Source organism: Hylobates moloch, unplaced genomic scaffold, assembly GCF_009828535.3.
Source record: "Hylobates moloch isolate HMO894 unplaced genomic scaffold, HMol_V3 SCAFFOLD_13, whole genome shotgun sequence".
Lineage (NCBI taxonomy): Eukaryota > Metazoa > Chordata > Mammalia > Primates > Hylobatidae > Hylobates > Hylobates moloch.
The window spans coordinates 15,061,834-15,087,850 of record NW_026652288.1 but is presented as its reverse complement, the minus strand read 5'-3'; the positions used below and the strand labels follow the sequence as shown (position 1 = coordinate 15,087,850).

Genomic DNA, 26,017 nt, shown 5'->3' with positions numbered 1-26,017 from the left:
CTGATTTCCTACTCTGTGCCGCATACTGTTCCAGGTGCTTAGGGTATATCTTCCTCGTGGAACTTTTCGAGGGAGTGACAGACAACAAACAATGAATATAAAGTATGTGAAGAGCTAAGTATTATGGGAAAAAATAATCAGAGATGGAGAGTGGAAGGGTAGGAGAGTAGGGTGCAAGTTTAGATTGAAATATGGTGGCCACATTACCCTCATTGAGGAAGTGACATTTGTGCAAAGACTTGCAATAGGTGAGGGTATTACTACTTTTTAGGTATCTGGGGGAAGAGTATTCTATGCAGCAGGAATAGCCAAAGCAAAAGCCCTGAGTTGGAAGTGTGCTTGGCATTTTCTAGGAACAGCAATGAAGCCAGTTAGGCTGAAGCAGATAGTGACGCAGAGTAATAGGGTGAGGTCAAAGAGCGTGGTGAGTGCTGAATCATGCAGGGCCTTGTGTGCTATAGTAAGACCCACCTGGTAACTTCTTACTTATTTATTCTCCTTGTAGTTAATAATTCTTTCTAATTCGCCATGTTTTGAAATGTACTTATCACAGACTTTCCCCTAAACTCACCCCCATAGTGTAAACCTCCTTTTAGGTGTGCTGTTTGATCATCTAGAAGAGGTCTCAGAACTTTCTTCTGAGATCATGCGAGATCAGGTGCGTTCAGGGTGGTATGGCCATGGATGGAGATCTCAGAACTTTCTGATCTACTCCATTGTCGATTTAACACCTGCCACGTAGCTATTGTCTTGGAATTTTACTTCACCGTTATCCAGAAGATAGCTTCCCTATTTCTCTTTGGTTGCATGACCTCTTCCTTAGATTTTTTTTTTTCTTTCTTGATTTATTTAACTGTTTTGGTGGGTCACAACCTCCTGTAACTTCTTGAGAAACGGTACATGGGAAATATGTTTTTTTGAAGCCCTGCATATGTGAAAATGGCTTTATTTTATCTTCATGTGCTTAATTGATCATTTGACTGGATAGAATTGTAGGATGGAAATAATTTTTCCATAAAATTTTGAAGGTATTGTTCTATTTTCTTCTAGCTTCTAGTAGTGTTGCTCTTGAGAATGTCATTGTAGTATAAAATTCATGTTTCTTTCTTTCTCTGCTTTTTGTCCTCTTTCTCTCTGGGATCTAAGATTTAATTTTCCCCCCCCGCAGTGTTCTGAAATTTGACTATGTTATGACTTGGCGTAGGTTTATTAATATCCACAGTGCTGGCCCTTCACTTTGGATAGTCAGTAATCTCACTTTTGGGAAAATTCTTTGAATTATATCTTGGATTATTTCCTCTTCATTTTTTTTTTTTTAATCTCTAGAATTTCTGTTATCTAGATGTAGAGTCTCCTAGAATGACCTTTAATTTTTTTCACTCTCTCCTTTTCTCCCCGCTTTGTTTTTGTGGAAAAAAGAGAAGTAAAATATTATTTTAATTTTTTCTGTATAAATACATGTACTTATGAAGAAAATAGTTTGAAACACTTTTTGAGATCTTTTATAACTATAGTAAATTATTGATACATATGATTTTATTTTGAAAAAATCTATATTCTGGTTAATTTTTGCCAGTATATTTCCTATTTTACTAATTCTTTTGTGCTGCATCTCCTTTTTAAATTAGTTATCGTGATTTTAGATTTTATCATTATATTTTTCATTTATAGAAGTTCTGTTTAGTTCTTTTAAAAATCTTTCTTAAGAAAAGAGAAAAGGGAGTTGAAATGAATATTTAATGAGCCCCAAGGTGTTTTGAGGGTTAAATATTCAGCACATAGTATAGGTATTCAGGAAATGATAGGTAAAGTTATTATTTAGTATTGAATAAATATAATACTGTTAACTTTATATCCTTTTGATATGTGTGGCTCCTGTGTTTAAGAGTTAGTTGTTTATCCTTAAGAAGTTTGACAGTCAGTTTCAAAAATCTGGCTAACTAAAAATATTTAAAAATTTAAAAATATTAACTACAGTAGGTAATCTGAAATAATAGAACTGCTTTATTTTGGATATAGTTGAATGTTTATATGTGAGGTTAGAGGTCTTTACATTTTATAATATTGAATGTAATTATATATGTGCAAATAATTACACAATTTATTATAACAAAACAATTATAAAATAAACACATTACAATAATAAAATCATGCCATTTTGATTTTATTTTTGTCAAATTATTATATAAAGACTGGCCTTTCAATGGTTTATATGTTAGATCTTGTATTTTCTGTGCCTAGCTTCACATTGTCTTGAATTTAAATTTTGCTATTAGAAATGGGATAGAATTTGTTTTGCTGTGACATGCTTAGTTCTTTGTTGTGAAATTTTGCCCAGCCTTGATACTGCATATACAGTACCTATGGCACTCTGATTGCTAGTTTGATTTCTGTTGAGGGTGACCTCTTGTTTCTGTTAACATTCCTTTGGGATCCCGTTTTATTGTTTAAGCAGGGTTTCCTCCTTTAAAGTCTTTTTGGGTTTAGTTCAACTTGATTTTTTGGTTTTATTTTATTTATTTATTTGAGAGAGGGTCTCGCTCTGTCACCCACGCTGGAGTCCAGTGCATGATTTTGGCTTACTGTAGCCTCAACCTCCTGGGCTCAAGTGATCCTCCCACTTCAGCCTCTCAAGTAGCTGGGACTACAGGTGCACACCACCACACCTGGCTGTTGATTTTGGAGAGATAGGGCTCTCCAAAATCCACGTTGCCCAGGCTGATCTCGCACTCCTGAGCTCAAGCAGTCTACCCGCCTCAGTCTCTCAAAGTGCTGGGATTACAGGCATGAGCCACCACGCCTTGCCAATTTTGTTGTTTTAAAGTGTAGTTATTAATACCTCACTTCTTCAGCACATATATATATACTTTTCAAATATGTTTCTTAAAAAGCATGTGTGTTCAGTTGCAGAAGTTGTTGGTATTAGGAAGATTGATGAGGTGGAAAGTCCATTCTATCTTTATCTGGCCTACTTTCCATGACTCTCTTATTTATTGTGACTTGCTTTGTGGAATGCACCATGTTACAGGTTGGGGGAGATGTAAAGATGGAGAGCAATTCTGACCTAAGATCTCATATTCTTAGATAGGAAATAATATATAAGTGTATTTATAGATATATAATATATATATATATATTTTTTGAGATGGAGTCTCACTCCGTTGCCCAGGCTAAAGTGCAATGGCAAGATCTCAGCTCACTGCAACTTCTGCCTCCCCGGTTCAAGTGATTCTTCTGCCTTAGCCTCCTGAGTAGCTGGGATTACAGGCACTTGCCATCAGGTCCGGCTAATTTTTGTATTTTTGTAGAGACAGTGTTGGCCAGGCTGGTCTTGAACTCCTGACCTCAGGTCATCCTCCCGCCTCGGCCTCCCAAAGTGTTGGGATTACAAGTGCGAGCCACCACGCCCGGCCAGTGTATGCATATATATTTTACTAATGTCTAAAATACATTTCTTTCTCTGCATGCTCTATGTGTGTGTGTGTATATATATACACATTTACATATCTAAACATATATAATATATAAAAATATATTATGTATTTATTATATACATATAGATATATTAATGTTATTTATATATGTAAATGTACATATTTCATATATAAAAAATATATTAAAAATCTATATATGTAAACTAGAATGCAAGCTAGAAAATAAGCGCCTTAAAGGGATGCAGATACAGTGATGTGGGGGTCCAAATAAAGGAGCTACTACATGCTTGAAGGAGCAGGGAAGCATGGCAGGTAGCACTTGGACTTGCTTTGGTGAATGGATACAATCCGGATATGATGGGCATTCTGGACAAAGCGACAATGTTAATAGTGGCAAGGGAAAAGAAGTCATGGTGTAGTTTTGGGAAATTGTAAGTGGTATAGCTTGGCTGACACTGTAGAGTGTGTGTCTGAGGGCAAGGGAGGTGATAATGATGGTGGGAGATAGGACATGGGAAGGGCAGGTTGAGGCCCATTAATTGGGAGTGGTAAGAGGCAACTTATTCTTTAGGGGATGCAAATTTTTGAGCTGAGGAAATATGATCATTTGTGTTTTGAAGAATGTTGATTCCATAGGGAGATACTAGAGGCTGGATGACTCTTAGATGATCAGGTACTGGTTCATGCCACACGTAACAAGGACCTACTCATTATCTTATATGTAACTGCTATTCTGTGTTTGTACCACAGTTTGGGCACTATTTAAATACACCACACTTTATTGTTAATTTTTTTCTATTTTGATGAATATATCCTGCTATAGTTTGAACATCTGCCCTCCACAATCCATGTGTTGAAACTTAATGGCCAATGCGATGGCATTAAGAGATGAGGCCTTTAAGACATCATGAGGCCGTTAGGACTCCTCCCTCATGAGTGGGTTTAAGGCCCTAATAGAAGAGGCTCCATGCGTTGTCTTTCCGCCTTCTGCCATGTGAGGACACAGTGTTCCTTCCCTCTGGCAGATGCAGCAACAAGGTGCCATTTTAGAAGTGGAGAGCAGCTCCCACCAGACAACCAACCTCACTGCACCTTGATCTTGAACTTCCCAGTCTTCAGAACTGTGAGAAAATAGATTTCTGTTCTTCATAAATTACTCAGTCACAGGTATTTTGTTATGGTAGTACAAACAGATGTACACATATCCCCTATCTCCAATTAGACTATCAGATACTTGAAGGCAAGGAATATGTAGGGTATACCTTTGTAAAAGCCACAATGAATAGTATATGAGCTCTGGCTCTGAGGGCACCTTGAATAAGTAACTCTTATCTTTTGAGTAGAGAAGAAAATTTATGTTTCTTTCTTTTGACTTTTCCTTTTTTCTCCTTTTCTATTTTGTATTCTTCTTCATACCCCACATTTCTGTGTTTTTTTTCCTCTCTTCCCTTTTAAAAGAAGGGTATTTTATATCTTAATGCTAGACAGTTTTTGTTTGATTGTTTATTCCATACTGACTACTCCACTCTCTTGATTTGTTTCAAAAGTCAATATTTGATGTCTTTTTTCCTGGCATTATTTCAGGAAGGTAAGTTGGACCGTAGGGTTGAGATGATTACACACTGAATAGTTATTGTGGGATAAATTTCTTTTAAGTCAGATTATACTTACTACTTTTAAGACGTTTACTTTTTGACTCAGGATCTAAGCAATTGAGGGTAGTTTTGAGGGGCAGTCTTCATTTAAATAAGAACGTCTGGAAAGTTTAATATATTATCAAACCACAGAAAGAGGGCCTTTTGTTGGTTGTACGATCATATGCATCTCTTGGTGGTAGTCAGTTTGGAGATGGATGACTGCATTATTGTTTCTGAATGAAGATTGTTGTAAAGCAAGGAGTATGTGTAAGTGGCCTGTTGCGCATGACAAAAATTTTGCTAGCTTGTTTATATTTTCCATTATGTGGTCTTTTTTTTTTTTAAATGAAAGAAGCTAAACTATTCATCACATTTTTATGTATTTTCAGTTATTCTAGTAATGTGGGCCTGTGATGTTTATCATCCACAAAGATTTTATAAATGTGAAGTAAATCAGCCAGAGTTGAATTTGGATAAATTGGTAATATACAAACTCAGGGTTTTATGAAATTCATCGTTTTGCCTAATGTTGCGAGCATTGTTGAAGAAGAGAAACTGAGGTGGTAAATTTGGTAATATGAAACAAAAATTAATTGAGAAGCTTTGGGGTAAGCTCTATGAATATGCTGATTTTGACTATTTTCTTTTTTATATGTCCTAACTCACAGCCTAATGAATGTATTTTATCCTCCTTAAACACGCAGACTATCTCATTCCAGTCTTGCTTCCTTTCTTCAACCTACCCCAGCACCTTGCTGCCATCTTTTTTTCTATGCTTATTGTTCTCTTTGCTCTGTTGGTTTTAGCATAGATTATAGCCTAATTCTGGCTGAGAAGATTCTCTGATCTCTGCATTGTTAGAGGAGACGCATTAAGCTTTTTGCTCACGGTGGGTACTATGGTTGCTGGTGGAGATTCAAATGTAGTACCTGCCCTCTAGGAGTTTACACTCTATCTGGGAATCATACAGTCCCAAATTAACACTTAATGAGTTAGGTTCAAATTGAAGACTTTATGTATAGATTTTTAAGTGGCACTTACTGCTTTCAGTAGTATATAACTTTTTAATTTTTATGATTTTGTTCCTATTTTTGTTTTCAATTTTGTTGAAAATTTTTATAAGCAACATCTGGTTTTGTTGTATTTCCAACATTTCCTTGATAGCTACAAAAAGGTAGTTAGTGTTTGAAGGTAACTACTTGTAGACCCTAATTTACATTTCAACAAATTCAAAAGGCAGAGAACGTGCCTACTTTCTTGGGAGAAGCTGTACTTTTGAAAAGCCACTCATGTTGAAATTCCTTGATGACCCTTTGACATTGATTTTCAGTATATAACTCATTGATTTTTACTAAATGTATGGAGTTATGTAACCACTACTACAGTTGGTTCTATATCTATAGAAAATTTTAAAAATATTGTTTAATAGAGTGTGTACTGGATTAGGAGACAGGAACCCTGAATTCTGTTCTTGGTTGTCCTACTTTCTAGCTGTGTAATCTCAAAGCAAGTCATTTACTCTTTCTGGACCACACTTTTCTGGCACTGTACTGGGCACAGACCATAGTTCTTCAAGCACCAAGGAGGGTCAGTATAGACTACTATGTAGCATTTGACAGAGGAAAATTGTGGTGGAGAGTTTAACAGCAGGCATTGTGGAAAGATTCATTGTCAGGGATACCTGGCAGGCAACAGCAGGCTTCAGAGACAAGACTTACTCTTCCTGGGAGAACCAGTTTGAGCAAGACTTCAAAAAAGGGGCGGGGGGGAGGGACAGCATTAGGAAATATACCTAATGCTAAATGATGAGTTAATGGGTGCAGGAAATCAACATGGCACATGGATACATATGTAACAAACCTGCACATTGTGCACATGTACCCTAAAACCTAAAGTATAATAAAAAATAAAAATAAAAATTACTAGAAACACTAAAAAAAAAAAAAAATTAAATTGCTGGTATTGGGATGGAAATTGGAAATATGGTTTCAGAACCTGGACAGTCATTTAAATCTGGATAAAAGGTAGATGTGGAATAAGCCATATAGGTAGATGCTGAATATATTGTGTTTCTGCAGTGGAGTTGCTTAAATCCACCCTAAGGATCAAGAGGGAATTAAGTCTTCAGCTGATGTTCTTTAGCATCAGCTGTGGGTTGAGGGAAGGAAACAGGCAAGAATGTCCAAGAACTCTAAGTTAATTTATTCATTAGTACTTTTATTGACATTCTGTGCCAGGCCAATGGCTCTTAACAAGGTACGGACAGCAGAATTAGCTATTGAGAATTAAGAAAAAAAATGCATACCTAGGTCCTACCCTCAAAGGCTTGATCAGGTGTCCTCCCCTCCAGTTAAAAATCCTCGTGCCAAGCTCTGGGAGATTTAATAGGATCAGTGGGATAATGACTAGGATATCTTCCTTGCTTTGAAGTTGCCCTAATGAGGGATAGCAATAAATTTCTTTTAGTTGCCATCTCCCTTCCATTGATTGTAACTGCCTAAAAAACTGGGCCCATAAGGAGCTAAGATTGATGGTTGACACAGGTGTAGAAGTAGCAGAACTGGGTATCCATCTTCTCTTGTCTGTCTGCATGGAGTGGGCATGTGTATGCATGTGTGTTTATTCTGACTTCCTTGGAAGCCTACAACATGCCAGTCAGACTGCTAAGGTACTTGCTGCAGGTAGGGGTGACAAACATGAGTAAAACACAAGTTCATGCCATCAAGATTTGATGCTCAGAGAGAAACAGTTTTCTCTTTAGTGAGGTTACCCTAATCCAGAAAACTTCGAAGACCCAGAAAACTAAATTTGTCAACCTGCAGAGAGGATATCACACTTAGGGGCTAACATAGCTCAAAAGATCGATGTAAAAAAAAACGCGTCAATGAGCCGATTTAATATTTTATTTTGAAAACTAAAACATGGACCAGGACACTTGTCTTGATAGACCTATGTGGGAATCCCAACTGTAATCAGAAGTTTGTTTAGTAAGCACAGACAGCAAAAGTAGTGTTACAGTATTGACATTTAGCTGAAGTACCTAGATTTTCCATGTCTACAGTAAGGAGAGCCTTGCCAGTAGAACTTTATACTTAAATACCTTTTGCCAAGAATCTTCTAATTGACACATATATTTGTTCTTTATATGTATTTATAGCTAGAGAATGTTTGTATATATATATTTTACAAAACCACGTATATGATGCTTATATGATGCTGCGAACTCTCCCCCCACCCCTACCCCAGTTTGGACTGGGACATGTAATAAGTGTGGGCACACAATCTATATTATCACATTTACTCAAGAATATCTGCCTTTGAAAAACCTGTGTGGGGCATCTTGCACCCCATAGCACAGTTAGGAACCACCACCATCATCTTGGCAGCCAGGAAGTCACTCCATTTCAGGTATTATTTTATCTTTTTCCATTCACCACATGTCTCCCAAATACGGCAGCATGACGGCTTTACATTTTACATGCACAAATGTTTTTAATTTAATTTGTGTAAAAAATCTGTGGTGTCACAGAGAGTAGTAGTTATGATAAAGCACAGTTATTTAGCTTTTATGTGCTAACTTTAAATAAATGAACAAATAAAAAGATGATGTAAATGATACCTTTAATATGGCAAAAAATCATTTGAAAGAGGTACACTAGTGTCTGAAGTTTGAGATATATTTCCTACTTTAGTTACCTTTCTTCAGTGTTCTCTGCTAGTAGATAGAAATACTGTTTGTTTGTTTGTTTGTTTATTTATTTATTTAGAGACAGAATCTCACTCTATTCTCCAGGCTGGAGTGCAGTGGCGTGATCTTGGCTCACTGCAACCTCTGTCTTCCCGGTTCAAGTGATTCTCCTGCCTCAGCTTCTCAAGTTGCTGGGATTACAGGCGTCTACCACCACGCCCAGCTAATTTTTGTATTTTTAGTAGAGACAGTGTTTCACCAAGTTGGCCAGGCTGGTCTCGAACTCCTAACCTCCGGTGATTTGCCCATCTTGGCTTCCCAAAGTGTTGGGATTACAGGCATGAGCCACTGCGCCTGGCCTATAGAAATACAATTTATTTTTGCACAGTCATTCCTTGGTATCTGTGGAGGCTTGGTTCTAGGACCCCTTGTGGATACCAAAATCCACAAATGCTCAAGTCCCTGATGTGAAATGGCATAGTATTTGCATATAATCTATGCACATTCTCCTGTGCATTTCACATCATCTCTAGATTACTTGTAATACCTCATCCAATGTAAATGCTCTATAAATAGTTGTCATACTATATTGTTTAGAGAATGACAAGAAAAAAAGTCTATACATGTTCAGTACAGATGCAACCATCCATTTTTTTTTCCTGAATATTTTTCATCTGTGGTTGGTTGAATCCATGTATGCAGAACCCATGGATATGGGAGGCTGACTGTACAACTGATCCTTGAACAACTCAGGGTTCGACTGCATGGGTCCACTTATACACAGATTTTTTTCAATAAATATATTAGAATTTTTTTTTGAAGATTTGCAACAATTTGAAGAAACTTGCAGATGAACCACATACCTTGGAAGTATCAAAGATATTAAGAACACGTTATATATGTCATGAATGCATAAAATATATGCAGATACAATTCTATTACCATATGATATATACACATCTACTATAAAACATTAACATTTATCAAAACTTATACTTACAGACCGTGTATGGCGACATTCACAGTCAAGAGAAATGTAAACAATCATAAAGATGTAGTATTAAATAATAACTGCATAAATTAGCTGTGGTAATACTGTACTACGGTAATAATTTTGTAGCCACCTCCTGTTGCTATTGCAGTGAGCTCAAGTGTTGCAAATATCCACTTAAAATGTTTCATGATGCTGATCATCTCCAAGTGAGCAGTTAGTCTCTCCAGGAAATTGCGTATCATAGTAAAAAGTAATCTCTCGAGTTTCTCTTGTATTTTTCATCGTGTTTAGTGCAGTACTGTAAACCTTGAATAATGTCATGGGACCCATACGAAGTGCCACTAGTGATGCTGGAAGTGCTCCCAGGAAGCAGGGAAAAGTCATGACATGACAAGAAAAAGGTTAATTGCTCGATATGCGCCATAGGTTGAATCTGCAGCTGTGGTGCGCACCCTTTCAGACAGATGATCGATCTTGTAAACAGACTATGTAAACATACAGTATTGATAAATACAGTACAGTACTGTAAATGTATTTAATCTTATGATCTTTCGTAATAATATTTTCATTAGCTTACTTTACTCTAAGAATATAGTATGTAATAAATATAAAACGTGTTAATAGACTGTTTTTGTTATCAGTAAGGCTTGGGTCAACATTAGCCTATTGGTAGTTAAGTTTTGGGGCAGTCAAAAGTTATACATAGATTTAGCCTGCTTGGGGGCTGGCACCCGTAACACTGTGATATTCAAGAGTCAACTGCATATTGCTTCTACATTAAACTTGGTTATTAATCCTCATGGTGTTTTAATGGAATCTTTTGGCCGTATTTTTTTCCCTTACCTACTCTATATATTTTTGTAGGCAGCCTTATCCAGACCTAATGGTTTTTAACCACTTGAATGCATATGTAATATCTTTGAAGTCTGCATCCCAGAAGTCACTCCTAGGCCACAGAGCTATTTATTCACTCGCTCACTGAACATCTTTTCCTGGATAGCTCACAAGTACCTCGTACTTATTATATTCTGTGTTCATCATTTTCCTCCTTCAAACCTGCTTCTTCTCATGTATTCCCATATCTTGATGTGTAATATTTCCAGCAGGCCAAAACTTGAGATTTATGTTAGATAATTCTCAACTCATTCTTATGATCTTCAAGCCTTGTTGATTCTTCTTCTTTAGTATGCCTCCTCCTCCCCATTTCTAGTGGCGTCCTTATACTTCAGACCCTCATTACTTCTGACCCAATTTACTTATCAAATTGTTTCCTCTTCCTCTAATTTCTTTTCATTTGTGTTGCCAGGAAGAATTACAGGTCTTAAAGTACAGCTCTGATCATTTACTTCTGTACTTACAAATCCTTCTCTGATTTCCTTTAGCCCTTGGGATAGAGATAGAACTTCTTAGATTAGTATTAAAGGCCCTTTGTAGTTTGGCCTTTAATCTGTCTAGCTTCCTATTACACCCTCTCATGTTTTCTTTGCTCTGTGCCAACGGTCAGCACACTTCCTGTAAAGGAGCAGATCGTAAATATTTTAGACTGTGCAGGCCATATGGTCTCTGTTATAACTACTTAACTCTCCTCTTGTAGTGTGAAAGCGGACATGACAACATATAAAATTCACAGTGTGGCTGGGTTCCATAAAGCTTTATTTACAAAAATAGATGGTGGGCTGAATTTGATTTGAGGGGCTGGAGTTTGCTGGCCCTTGGTCTAGATAACTCTAGGCATGTGTAAATTTCTGTATATCTCAAAATGTCATCATTGTTTTTAAAGCCAAACACCCTGTCTTAGAACTGTATCATTAGTCTCAGCAGCACGGTGCTTTGCATGGAGTACTTGTCAGTAGATTTTAGTTAAGTTGTTAAATATACTTGACTTTGTCAAAGAATATAAAGAGAGAAAACAATACTAATACACTAGAATGTAAGTTCCATGAAGGCAGAAACTTCATCTGTGTTATTTACAGCTCTATTTTCAGCTTTTAGACTAGGGCTTGGCACCTAATTGGTGCTCAATAAATATTTCTCAGTAAATAAATGAAAGCCTGACTTTGGAATAATTAAAATGTAAGAGTTAGGTGGAACAACTGTATGAATGGAAGGCCTAAAACAGGTTTTTTCCAAACTTTTCTTTTGAAATTACAGTGTTACCAGTTTCATCCATGTCCCTACAAAGGACATGAACTCATCATTTTTTATGGCTGCATAGTATTCCATGGTGTATATGTGCCACATTTTCTTAATCCAGTCTATTGTTGTTGGACATTTGGGTTGGTTCCCAGTCTTTGCTATTGTGAATAGTGCCGCAATAAACATACATGTGCATGTGTCTTTATAGCAGCATGATTTATAGTCCTTTGGGGGGGGGAGGGACAACATTAGGAGATATACCTAATGCTAAATGACGAGTTAATGGGTGCAGCAAACCAACATGGCACATGGATACATATGTAACAGACCTGCACATTGTGCACATGTACCCTAAAACCTAAAGTAAAATAATAATAATAAAAAAAAGACATTACAGTGTTACTGTCATTTCACCAGTGATTCTTTGGTCACATCTCTTCAGGGTGACCAAAGAATCAGAATAGATGTTGCTGTAAGATAGGATGACCTCTGCCAGCTGGGTTGAAGAAGGTAGTGTTAAGATTGCAGTCAGTTAATAATATAGTAATGCCATAAGATTGTTAACTCCAGGAGGGCAGGGAATACTTGATTTCATTACACAGTATTTCCTACACTGCTAGCTTAGCACCTTGCAAGTTTTAGACACTTTCTGAATTGACATTGAATTGACTTCAATTGAAGTTAAGATTATAATAGATGAAATTAACTTTATAGAGCCTTTACTGATGACCAGATACTTATATATGCTGAATCCCACTCATCACAATATGAGATGGTTTCATAACTGCTATTGTGTATGTAGAGAAACCTAAGCTCCTGGAGGCTTAAGCAACTTTCCTGAGATGGCATGACCGTTCAGTGGTAAATTCATGTCTTTGATTCCCATGCCCAGTAAGCTTTTCTCTGGCAAACTTTGGCCTGTGGGCCAAATGTGGCCTGTTTTTAAGCAGATTTTATATTTTTTAAATTGTTGAAAAAAACCTCAAAAGAATGTTTTATCATACATGAAAATCATATGAAATTCAAATTTCAGTGTTTATAAAGAAAGATTTATAGGAACATAGCCACACTTCTTTTTGGTTTACATATTGTCTGTTTTTTTTTTTTTTTCATGCTCTGACATAAGTTAGTAGTTGTGAGAGACCATATGGCCCACAGAGCCTGAAATATTTATAATCTGGCCTTTTACACAAAATGTTTTCTGGCCCCTATTTTATGTCATCCAACAATCTGTCTGAGTGTGGGATTAGTTCTGTTTGGGAGGTAGAAAGTAAGGAGTATTTTTTTGTAGATTTTTTCGTAGTTCTTTTTTTCAAGACAGGGTCTTGCTGTGTCCTTCATATTTGAGTGCAGTGATGTATGTGATCTTGGCTTACTGTATTTTCTACCTCCTGGGTTCAAGCGATCCTCCCTCCTCAGCCTTCTGAGTAACTGGGACTACAGGCACATATCACAACATCCAGCTAATTTTTTAATTTTTTGGAGCAATGGGGTCTTGCCATGTTGCTCAAGCTGGTCTCTAACTCCTGGCTTCAAGTGAGCCTCCTGCCTGGGCCTCCCAAAGTGCTGGAATTACATATGTAAGTCACTGTGTCTGGCCTTTCCATACTTCTTGATTCTAAACTCTAAACTGTATTTAAAAAATTTATAGCCGAGTACTACTCAGTTTTAAATATGATGCCCAGTTATCAAATTGCCAGGGAATGATTTCATTAATGAACTAAGAAGTCCAGGAAAAATTCCCATGTTTTGTCTTTAGTAATTAATCATTCAATATAATCAGTTTTCTGTGATTATTCTTAAGCACATGTTGACTAAATAGTCTGATGCTTCATAATTTGACCTACAGTAAAGTGTATCTTCTAGAGATCATATAATAGATTCAAACACAAAGTAAAGCAGTGGTTCTCAAAATGTGGTCCCTGACCAGCAGCATCAGAAAAACTGGGGAAATGGTTAGAAATGCAAATTCTTGGCTGGATACAGTGGCTCATGCCTGTAATCCCAGCACTTTGGGAGGCCAAGGCAGGAAGGTCCTTTGCACCTAGGAGTTTGAGACCAGCCTGGGCTACGTAGGGAGATCCCTGTCTCTACAAAAGTTTAAAAAAAGAAAAAAATTAGCCAGGCGCGCATGTGCCCATATTCCGAACTATTTGGGAGGCTGAGGGTGCGAAGATCACTTGAACCTGGGAGGTACGCTGCAGTGGGCTGTGATTGCGCCACCACTGCACTCCAGCTTGGGTGACAGAGTGAGACCCAGTCTCAAAAATTAAAAAAAAATATAAAGAAATGCAAATTATTGGAGTCTATGCTAGACTTCCTGATTCAGATGCTCCAGAGTGGTGGCCCAGTAATCTGTTTTAACAAGCCTTTTAGGTGATTCTGAGGCTTATGTTATATCTGAGAACTGCTAATGTAAAGTGTCATGATTATATATGCTTTCTTCTTATAAGTACCTTAATAAATAAGGAGAAGCAGAATTTAAAATATTGAGTTAGCAGGATTTTTGTAGTAAAGAATGTTTAGGATATGCTACAATGAATTAATATTGAGAACATTTCAGTTTTCCCAAGAGTTATGTCTTCTAGCTGTGAAGTAATAGGTGACATTTTTTGAGCCCTTACTTTGCCAAGTGTGGTCTAAGGAGTTTTAAATTTTGGGATATGGGGAGTATTTTCTTTCTTTTTCTTTATTACTGGTTGTATGCCTTCAGTACACTGGTCATTGGACAGATTCCTTCCTTGGTTTTAAGGAGTTTTAAGCCACTAGATGGCAGATTTTTCCAACATTTATTAGATTGAAGAGCCTTCTTAATAAGCCATTTATAATTCTTCTTGAACCAATTTTTAGTGTAACTTTTTTTGTTAATTAAAATTAAATTGCTACATAATAATTTTACATACTTATGTAATATTTATGTAATATGTAATAATTTTACATACTTAATATATGCATACAATGTGTAATGATCAAATCAGGGTATTTAGGATCTCTATCACCTCAAACATTTGCCATTGCTTTGTGTTGGGAACATTTCAAATCTAGCTATTTTGAAATATACGATAAATTATTGTTAACTATAGTCACCCTACTATGCTATCAAACACCAGAACTTACTCCTTTATCTAACTGTATGTCTGTACCCACTAACTTTCACAGTTCATCAGTATCACGTATAGTCTGCTGCTTAGGGGCTTGCGTTCTGCCTGTACTTTCCTTTTCTCATATTGCCTTGGTTACGTCTGTGATACTGCCCCCTGTTCTTCTCTGGCCTCTGCCTTTAATCCTGCTCCTTTAATTCACTCCTTCTTAGGTTTTTTCACTCCATCAGTCACAGTTTATTTTTGTTGTCCGATACCTGTGTTCCTGCTTTGAGTTTTTGACTCTTAGAATTTTAGAGCTGGAAAAGAGTTCATCCATCATTTGGTTCAACCTCTTCATTTCTCAGGTGGGAGAACTGAAGCCTAGAGAAGTTAAGACAAGGACAAGGACTATGTCTTATTTATCTTTGTGGCATTGTAGTTCTTGGCACGTAGTGCCTAGAGAGACATGTCTTTTGAAACAACCGTAGTAAATGCTCTAAAGGATACAAAGATGAATTAGACACAGTGTCTGCACCCAAATGGCTCCAAGTGTAGTAATGGAGGTATGATTTAAATAACTGTTATGTGATAGAAGGTAGAGCAGGATTAACTTCTTGCCCAGGAAGTTAGCAAGACAGAATATTTGTATTGTTAAGGACCTATTGGAACCTTCTGCCCCGTTACTTCCCACTTGTCCTTTAGAGGCTGGAAGCACTCACTGCAGTTCTTATGGTTCTTTAGTTCTTTGAACACACCATTTACAAGCTCATCTCTCTGTTTTTGTACATCATGTTGGCTTAGAATGCCCTTGGCTTAGAAGGCTCTTTACCTAACCCCTTTATCTGTCTGGGAAATTGTTTAATGGATGAACCTTTTGCTGGTGCTACCCTGCGCAGCCTTCTTTGACCTTTTCCTTTGTGCAGTTAATGTGTCTTTTATGCTGCTTTTGTACCTAACTGAAAGTTTCTGAAGAAGTCTTGTGCAGTAATGGTCAGTGCTTACTGGTTATTTTACTTGTGATGGACTCTGCTCGTATTTATTCCTCTATATGAATTCATATCCCTGGCTGTTTGAGAAAAGGAAGGTACAGAAGGAATGCAAGCCCCCTAACCGGCACACCGTATGTGGTACTGGAGAAATGTGAGAGTTAAGAGTTACACTGAACATTGATTTCCAAAAAATTGGAAGTAGTTTACTAAGATGTTTCTTCAGTGGCTTGGCATATTCCTCATTGGTTATATGCAGTTTAGTAAATGTTAATGGAGTGAAAGGAATGTCTCAAGATTATATAGTTTCTTTTTAGCAAAGGTTAGTTGAACTTGATACTTCTGATTCTAAACCCATCATTTTCCTGCTATTTTCCATAAAATTTGAGGTTGAAGATTAATATGGCTTGGCTATGTGTCCCCACCCAAATCTCATCTTGTAGCTCCCATAATTTCCACATGTTGTGGAAGGGACCTGGTGGGAGATGATTGAATCATGGGGGCGAGTCTTTCCCATGTTCTTCTTGTGATAGTGAATGGGTCTTATGAGATCTGATGGTTTTAAAAAAATGGGAGTTTCTCTGCACAAGCTCTCTTTGCCTGCCGCCATTCCATGTTAAGATGTGACTTGCTCCTCCTTGCCTTCCACCATGATTATGAGGCCTCCCCAGCCATGTGGAGCTGTACGTCCAATAAAACTCTTTCTTTTGTAAATTGCCCAGTCTCGGGCATGTCTTTATCAGCAGCGTGAAAATGGACTAATACAAAGATTATTGGGAAATATAGTCTTTTTCTTTCTCTTTCTCTCTTTTGTTTTTGTTAAGAGGAAGTAAAGTTTTGCTAATTCCCATGTCGTGTGCTTTAGTGTAGAGGATTTAATTTGTATTATAAACATTCCATTTTACTGTATCTTCATAGGATAATTTGAAAATATTTGCTTCAAAATGTTATTTTGAAATTAAGCACTTAAAAGTCAAATATCCTGTATATTTAAGGATGTAATGGTTACCACTGCATGTAAATATTCCAGGTGGAGGAATTTAATGCAAAAGCAAGTAACACTAATGATATAAATTATTTGCTACAGTGTTAGCTTTTATAGACTAAATTTCTTTAAAAAATCTAATAATTATTTTAGTAGGAAGTCCCAGTCCCAGAATACTTAAGATATAATCATTAATGTATATACAACCTCAAAATATCACAAGGCAAATTATATGATAATTTCCTTTGGAGTATTTCACTAGACTTGTGGGTTGACACAACGTGTTAAAGCAAATTCACTGTTTTTTTTTTTTCCCCTAGACTTCATTAACTAGAGAAATTTATGTGCATAATTTGGGATATTGTATCTTGATGTTCTTCTTTTTAAGTTAAAAAAAAAGGGAGAGAGAAGGAGAAGTACAGAGAATGATGTAATAGACAGGTGGTCCCCAACTTGCGATTTTTTTAACTTAAGACTTTTCCACTTTTGATGGTGCTGAAGCAATACACATTCAGTAGAAACTGTATTTGGCATTTTGATCTTTTCCTGGGTTAGCAGTATGTGTAGGATACTCTCGTGATGCTGGGTATGGCAGTGAACTGAAGCTCCCAGTCTGCCATGCAACCATGAGGGTAATGTGATCAGATCGTGAGGCAAGCAAACAATACTCTATGTACTGTGTTGCCAGCATGTTTTGGATATTGTGTTGTGTGTTTTGACATCCTATCACATGTATGAAACACCCTTTTTTCACTTACAGTATTTTCCATTTACAATAGGTTTATTGATTACCTGATCATAAGTCAAGGAGCATCTGTAAACCTACGTACCTACTACGTGCAATTAACAAATATTAAATGTGTCTTTCTTTGATCTAAGATGTACATGTATGTGTGTGTGTGTATACATTCACAGACATATACAAATATCAGAGACAATAATACAAACAAAATTCCCTACTTCCATTATTTTGTCTCACTTTCTCCCCTCTAGAGGCAGCTGTCATGACTTTGGTGTGTGACCTTCCAATATATATTTTTGTATTTGTTCCCTTCACATTGTATATGTTTTCCTGAACAATTTGTTTGGTTATTTGTCCATCCCTTTTAAATATTTGAAATATTTCTAATTTTTCAGCTTTATAAATAGTGCTGTGGGGATCAAAAAACTACCTGTCGAGTACCATGCTTATTACCTGGGTGAAGAAATAATCTGTACAGCAACCCCCGCGACACACAATTTACCTATATAAAAACCCTGCACATATACCCCTTAACCTAAAAGTAAAAAAAAAACCTAAAAAACAAAACAAGTTTCGCACCAAACTTTTTTTTTTGGCCAAAAGATGAATATACCCGTGCAAGAATTTATCTATAGTTTCCTTAGAGCAGTTTGTGGGGCAGTTGGTTGTGTGCTATTTGATATTGTCAAGTTGCTCCAAAATGATTGCTTCAATTTGCATTCTCGCCAGTAGTTTTAAGAGTTACTAGGCCCCTAAACATTCTAGAGGGTGATTGGTGCAAATCTGTGTTGTTTTAATCTGCATTATTGGCTTTTGGATTTCTTTTTTTGCGATTTGCTGTTGCTTATCCTTTGTCTACTTTCCTTTTGAACTGGTTTTGGGAGATCTTTATAAATTCTGCCTACTAATACTACTAATACTTTGTTAGTTCTATGTGTTGTAAATAGCTTCTCCCAGGCTTCTTTTTTTTTTTTTTGAAATGGAATCTCACTCCGTAGCCCAAGCTGGAGTGCAGCGGAGTGCTCTCGGCTCACTGCAACCTCTGTCTCCCGGGCTCAAGCGATTCTGGTGCCTCGGTCTCCCGATTAGCTGGGTCTACAGGTGCACCTGGATAATTTTTTGTATTTTGGCGGAGACGGGGTTTCACCATGTTGCCCAGGGTGGTCTTGAACTCTTGAGCTCAGGTGATCCACCCATCTGGGCTTCCCAAAGTGCTGGGATTACAAGCCCAGTCTTTATTTTATGGATGGAAGTTTTAAATTTTAATATGGTCAAATTCAAGCGAGAATGTCTTAATGATGGCAGGGTAGGAAAATGTTTACAGGTCAAGATGCACAAAGCCCAGCTCATAAGTGAAAGATTGATGAGCATGAACTGAATTGGCTCTTGTTAGAATTTTTATTTTCCTATGGGAATTCTGTGTTTTTCTAGTTTAATTAAATCAGTTTGTTCAGTTCCATGAAAAATTCTTACAGGATTTATGTGAAATTGCATTCAATTTGTAAATTAAGAGGAATTGGCATGTTTAAAATATCCACCAAAGAAGATAGTATCTCTCCCTCTTCATTCATCTCTTATAACTCTCACAAGCTTGAAATTTTCTTCTCGATGTTTCCTTAAAAATACCAAATTCTTGGCTTAGCATTGTTTTGTCCATTTTAATCAGTGTGACCCTACCTTTCCCTGCCTCCATTGCCATGACCCTTCCCTTCTCCCCACCTTGTCTCATCATATCTTACTGCTGAAACATAGAGTGAGGACAAGCAGTGAGATGATGGGTCTCTTTGTACCCTCTTCACTCTGTGCTTCCTGATGAGAAATGTGGACTTTCAATTCACATTCCCTCAGCAAACATTTATTGAGTATATTGTGCTGAGTTTCAGACTCTTCTGTTTCCCATTGACTGGCTTTTTTTTTTTTTTTTTAAGTTACATGGTTTTACCAGTGGAACTTTATTTCTCCTGACTTCTGGCCAGTGTTGCCCTGGAAGCCTGTTCTGAACACTGTGATCATGATGGAGTGTGTTTATTTACTTGGCCAATCATCACCATAAGCCTGCTTTTATTTTTATCTTCTTAATCACTTGTAGATTAGTTCTCATCAACATTGTGAGTCTTATTAAATAATAAAGTAATGGAGTCTTGAATTGGGGTTGATACCCCTTGGGGTTTTTGTTTGTTTGTTTGTTTTAAGAAAGTCTTGCTCCATCACTCAGGCTGAAGTGGTGGCTCGATCTTGGCTTACTGCAGCCTCTGCCTTCCAGGTAGCTGGGACTACAGGCATGCACCACCAGGCCCAACTAATTTTTGTATTTTTTGTAGAGACGTGTTTTCCAGGCTGGCTCCTTGGCACGTATAACTGAAGAAAAACCCTTCAGTAGATTTAGATTTGCTTATCATCTTCAGATTGGTCTGTCATCTTTTGTGCCACTAATTTCATGCTCCCATGTGTTCTTCCTTTTTTTTTCTATTTTAGAGAGTGAGCTTTTAAATGCAGAGCACATGCCTTGTTCATCTTTGTACACTCAGTGCCCTGCACATTGCCCTGCACTCAGCAGCTGCCAGTTGCCTGCTTTGTGAAGATGTTGATTCAGTTATCTTCATTTCTTCCCCTTTAAACATACCTGAGCACCCGTGCCTATTTGGATGTGTGGACACATATGCTTTCTTAGAACTGGAGCATCAGTGTCCTAAAGCTGCTATCTGTCTGATTGGAACAGCACATAATTCATCATTCTGCTGCTTTTCCACTTATTCTTCAGTCTGGCATGAACGGAGGAAAGGCCGGGAACAGATACTGAATCCCTTTTGTTCTCAGGGGATCTTAAGCTTTTGTAGCCAGTTTAATCTGTGCATGGCTATGCTATTAGAATTCATAGAGAGGAAGTGTCTTCCAATACCCAGGACATAAAAAATCTGGATTATCACTTAGGTCTGTAACTCCTTCAGTAGTCAGTCAACTTAAAGTTTCAGACATATCTTAACATAAATTTAATTAGTAGAAATTATATATTATAAATATATTAATGTTTACTATATTATATGTTTTTAATACATATATATAGGACATTGATCAAAGTGACATTATTTCAGTTATCAAGGAACTGTTTTATAATGGCCTTTGGGAATTTATTGAATTCCTAGTGATATTGATATAGTTTATTGAATTATTAAATAGTGATATTGTTTTCAAATAGAGTTTCAATAGAGGTTACTGTTCTAAATAGTAGGTTACTAGTTTTTAAAGGTATGTTTTATGAATCACATGTTTTTGGATTGAAAAAACGTTGTGATTAAATTCTGAACTTTGGATATTCCAAATTACACCTTGTGTTTCTATTTATTCAGAGGATTTTTTTCCTATCAAATGGACTTTTGAGAAAGAAATTTATAGAAAATTTGAAGCATGTACAAAAGTAGAATAGTATACTGACTCTTTAGTGCCTGTTATTCAGTTTCAGCAATCAGCTCATGGCCAGTCTCATTTTACCTGTATACCCAGCCATTTCCCTATCCACCCTTCCCTGGATTATATTGAAGTAAATCCTGGACAGCATATTATTTTGTCTGTAAATATCTCAGTGTGTATTTCTACAAAATAAAGACTCTAAAATATAAACATGATAACATTAGCACATCCAAAATAATTAACAGTAATCTGTCAGTATCTTCAAATATCCAGACTGTGTTCTCCCCTTCCCCCGCCTCTTTTTTAGACAGGGTCTCACTCACTCTGTCACCCAGGCTAGAGTTCAGTGGCACGATTATGGCTCATTGCAACCTCGGAACTCCGGGCCTCAAGCAGTTCTCCCACCTCAGCCTCCTGAGTAGCTGAGACTGTAGGTACCTATGACTACACCTGGCTAATTTTTTTTTTTGTAGAGATGAGATCTCACTATGTTGCCCAGGCTGATCTTGAATCCTTGGCCACAAACAATCCTCCCACCTTGTCCTCCCAAAGTTTTGGGATTACAGACATGAGCCACTGCACCTAGCCTATGTTTTCTTTTAATTCATTGATTTGCTCTCCATATCCTCCTTCTATCTGTTGCTGTTTTGCTTTGATTGTGTGTATGTGGGTTCTGAAAAAAAAAAAACCCAGGCCATTTATTTTGTATTTTCTCACTGTCTAGTTTTTGTTGATTGCATCTTTGTAGTGTTGTTTAAAGTATTTTTCTTTTTTCATCAATGTTTTCTCCAAATTGAGAGTTAGATTCTGAGGGATAATATGATTTTATCTGCACTAGATCTACCCCTTTTTTAATGAAATATTTTACTGTAATAGAATCATTTGAGAAGAATGAATGCTCTGGGCAAGTAATACTCATACTACTAGCCTGACTTTGGACCACAATCTCTTTTGCCCTGATGAGCAGGGTTAATTACGTTTAGCTCTAAGGATTTGCTTAGGGTAGGAACAACCAAAATAGGTTGCTTCAAGGCATCATCTCAAAGTTTTTTACTTCCAATTTGCTGAGATGAAAATTTGTTAGAGCCGCATATAAAGGCGGTAGGGAAAAGGCTTTGTGTGTAGGCCCAAATTGTGTTTCTGTGAAGAAAGTGCATTTGAATTACTTTATGGTTTTTGAGATTTTGAGTTGGGCTACATTCCATAATTAAACCTAGAAGGATTTTGTACAGTTTTGAAAAATTTAGATCTAAGACTATATGGTAGAGATGAGTTCTTTGTTATTGTTAGCTTAGTTCAGAAACACTTTAGAAAGTGAGTTGTCAAATGAGAAGAGGGCTTTTGGTGGCATTAGAATGTGACAGGTCATCTGAGTCTTGGGACTGGGAAAGAAAAAAGGTGTATATTCATTTTCTATGAATCACAAACTTGGTGACATAACACAAACTTACCCTGCAGTTCTGGAGATCGGAAGTCTGAAATGGGTCTCACTGGGCTAAAATCAAACATGTCCTCAGGGCTGTGTTCCTTTCTGGAGGCTTGGGCAGAATCTATTTTGTTGCCTTTTCCGGCTTTTAGAAGCTCCCCAGATTCCTTGGCTTGTGGCCTCTTCTACCTTCAAAGCAGCGGTGGCCAGTTGAGTGTCACATTACGTTACTCGGACATTGACTCTTCTGTGCCCCTTTCTACCTTTAAGGATCCTTGTGATAACTTCAGGGCCACCTGAATAACTTATTCTCCGTAAGTTCAAGTCAGTTGGTTAGCAACCCTAATTCCATCTACAACCTTAAATCTATGTAATAGAACATACTCACACACTGCAGCAATTAGGATGCGGACATCTTTTGGGGGCCATTGTGTTGCCTGCCACACAAGGTGAACAAAATTAGCAGAAGGCAGGTATTGCTTTCTACAATAATATAGTGCATTTTGACTACTCTTGGGCATACACCTCCACTGGTCTTGAAGGGTCCGTATTAAGAGCTCATGGTGTTATGTCACGAGGTACTGATATTTATTTTATAACATTTAAAGTTAGCTTTAGTTGACATAAATTGTAACTGAGTTAGTCTGATATGCCAACTCTAAATAACTTTATGAAGTGTTTTTTTGACCTTTCAATTTCTGTGTAGAAACATAAATTTTTCAAGATTTGGTTTTTCTGTGAGTATGGCCAAGAAGGAGGTAAACGGAACTTTCAGACTTTTTTTCTTTCTTCAGACAGATAATTATGATGTCTGTTATACAGATCCCTGCCAGAAGTACTGAACATAGCTTTAAAAATTGTGACTGTTGGGGTTTCGTTATTAATTAGCTTTCTTTATATAGTGGTATAAACAAAGTGGTATAAACAAAGTGGTTTGTTTATATATATACAGTAATGTCTTTTAACTTTTAGTATATGTTAGGCTGTTTGCCCTGTTGGTAACTGGCCTCCGGTTACGAATGTTGTGTAACAAACAGAAAAATGAACCAATCATAGTGTGCAGCTAAACTACCAACCAGTCTTATTTTTGTATAATTATTGCTCTGTGGTTCTTTCCCATTCAGTTTCTCCTGGGTGTCATTTCTTTCTAGCATTCTGTAATGGCTCCCTCATTGCATCAGATAGATTGCCATAATTAATACATAATGTATCTGGGTGAGGCTACACATCTATTAAAGTTTATTGGTGTTGATACTAACAGTTTTTTTTTTTATATATTCAGTTGCTAGCCTTAAATTTTTTCTTCATTTCTAAGTTCCCACCTGCATTTCAGGTGCCTGAATATTTAAGCCTTAGTATATGGTGAAATTCTAATTGAAAAACAGTTTGGTTTTCTTTTGATTGTTTCCTCTGAAATATTTACCTTCTAGGTTTAACATATATTAATAGTACTTGGTAAATTTTCTTTCTCAAGGTGACTGTTTCTGCTCTCTTTGTTTTGCTCTTATTTATATTTGCAATGTATCGATTTTTAAAAATTTTTCTCCTTTTTAGACTTCTACTTGTTGGTGGATGTGAAACTGCTGAAGTAGGCATGTCAAAAGCTTCTAGCTGTGGCCTTTCTGCCTGGAGAGTTCTTTCAGGATCACCGTATTACAAGCAGGTTACTAATGGTGGAGACAGGGTTACTGCAGTAAGTATGAGTTATGGCACTTCACTTTGCTATGTGTCATTTCACTGTGCTATTTGTCTTAGACAAATAAGTCCTTTGTAAGATATAGAGGAAGAAATAATTTCGTCTTAAATGAGGACAGTGAATTAATGCTGGTATAATTTTATTTCTTTCAAATAACAAATTCAACTGAGGCATATTGTATTTAACTTGGAATAATTTTTAGTAGTGACATTTTCAGATATTAGAAAAACAACCTAACAGTAGTCTTATTCCTTGTATTTGCTTATTTAGATGAAAACATGTATTAAGCACTTTTTAATGTGTTGGCAGCTATTCGGAGTGCTTTTTATATGCTCTAACTCATTTAATTCTAAGTAACCCTTTGAGGTAAATATTGTTACTGGCCCGAGTCTGTTGATGAGGTGGTAAGTGAGATGTAGTTAAGTAAGTTGCCCTGATCATCCAGCTAGCAAATAGTGGAATTAGAGTCCAGATTTCCATATTGTTCCATATTTATATGGACTATTCATCCATCCATCCATTCATTCTATACTTATTTATTGAGCTTCTATTTTGTGTCAGGCAGTCCTTGGGGCTGTGGTAGTCAGCATAGGCTAGGTTCTATTTTGATAATTCAAACAATCAAATGAGCAAATGCAAAGTCCTGAAATTTCTGTGGCTTATCATATACAGATTTTTTCCTTATTTTGTGGCAAAGCCTGCTATTGAGATCATGACTCTCCTGGGCAGCTTGTTTCAAGTGATGACTAAAAGATCCATGGAGAGTAGTGACCTTTTGAGGTCCCACTATCTCAGTTTATGGTCTTAGGAAGGGAAGGGAGAGATAAAAGGTGGAACTTTTTACTGTCCTAGACCAGAAGTGACATTGGTTCTACTCACAGTTCATTTATTGTATTATGGCCCCTCCTAGCTTCAAGGGGGCTGGGAAATAGTTTTCTGTGTGTCCAGAAAGGTGTGAAAAACTAGGTATTGGTAAATACTAATTATGTTTACCGTCCTGGCCACCCTGCAGTCTTGCATGTCTTAGTTATTTGTGTAAACTGTATGAAAGTGAGCACTTGGGCTGGTCATGGTGGCTCACGCCTGTAATCCTATCACTTTGGGAGGCTGAGGCGGGTGGATCGCGAGGTCAGGAGTTCAAGACCAGCCTCACCAACATGGTGAAACCCTGTCTCTACTAAAAATATAAAAATTAGCTAGACGTGGTGGTGTGCACCTGTAGTCCCAGCTACTCAGGAGGCTGAGGCAGGAGAATCTATTGAACCTGGGAGGCGGAGGTTGCAGTGAGCCGAGATTGTGCCACTGCACTCCAGCCTGGGTGACAGAGCCAGACTCCATCTCAAAAAAAAAAAAAGAAAGTGAGCACTTGGCCAAAATTATGCAGCTTGGGTTTACCATGTTACCTAGTGGGCACTCAGATATTTTTTCAGTGAGGAAAGAAATCTAGAAATTAAGTTGAAACACAACATAATCAAACATGTTATGTGTTCATTTTGATAATGAATTTGCCAAAAAATATATTGATTTCAAATTATGTTCTAAAACAACAATTAAAGATTTTAGTGTTGAAAATAAACTAATGAAGATGTACTTTTGAAAAGAAATATTTAGCAATAATAGTAATCCTCTGTGAATGTTATTTTTAGCATTTAATATATACTGCAGTGTGTGATTGTGATTTAACCCAACAAAGTAGTACTTTCTTTTTCTTTAAATGAAGTCAACTTACTGGTTTATATGGCATCAAACATTAAACCAGTTTGTACGTGTAGAACAGCTTATGCAGTACTGTGCATATGCCT

At 37.0% G+C, this 26,017-nt stretch overlaps 1 protein-coding gene across 1 annotated transcript in view; it reads left to right on the top strand.

Moving 5' to 3' along the window:
- Positions 1 to 26,017, top strand: part of NBAS (NBAS subunit of NRZ tethering complex) — a 388,176-nt gene that overhangs the window by 28,121 nt on the left and 334,038 nt on the right. Inside the window, exon 10 of the mRNA XM_032172256.2 lies at positions 24,074 to 24,212. Within this exon, the coding sequence (XP_032028147.1) occupies positions 24,074 to 24,212 (139 nt within the window). The remainder of the gene's footprint in view (positions 1 to 24,073; positions 24,213 to 26,017) is intronic.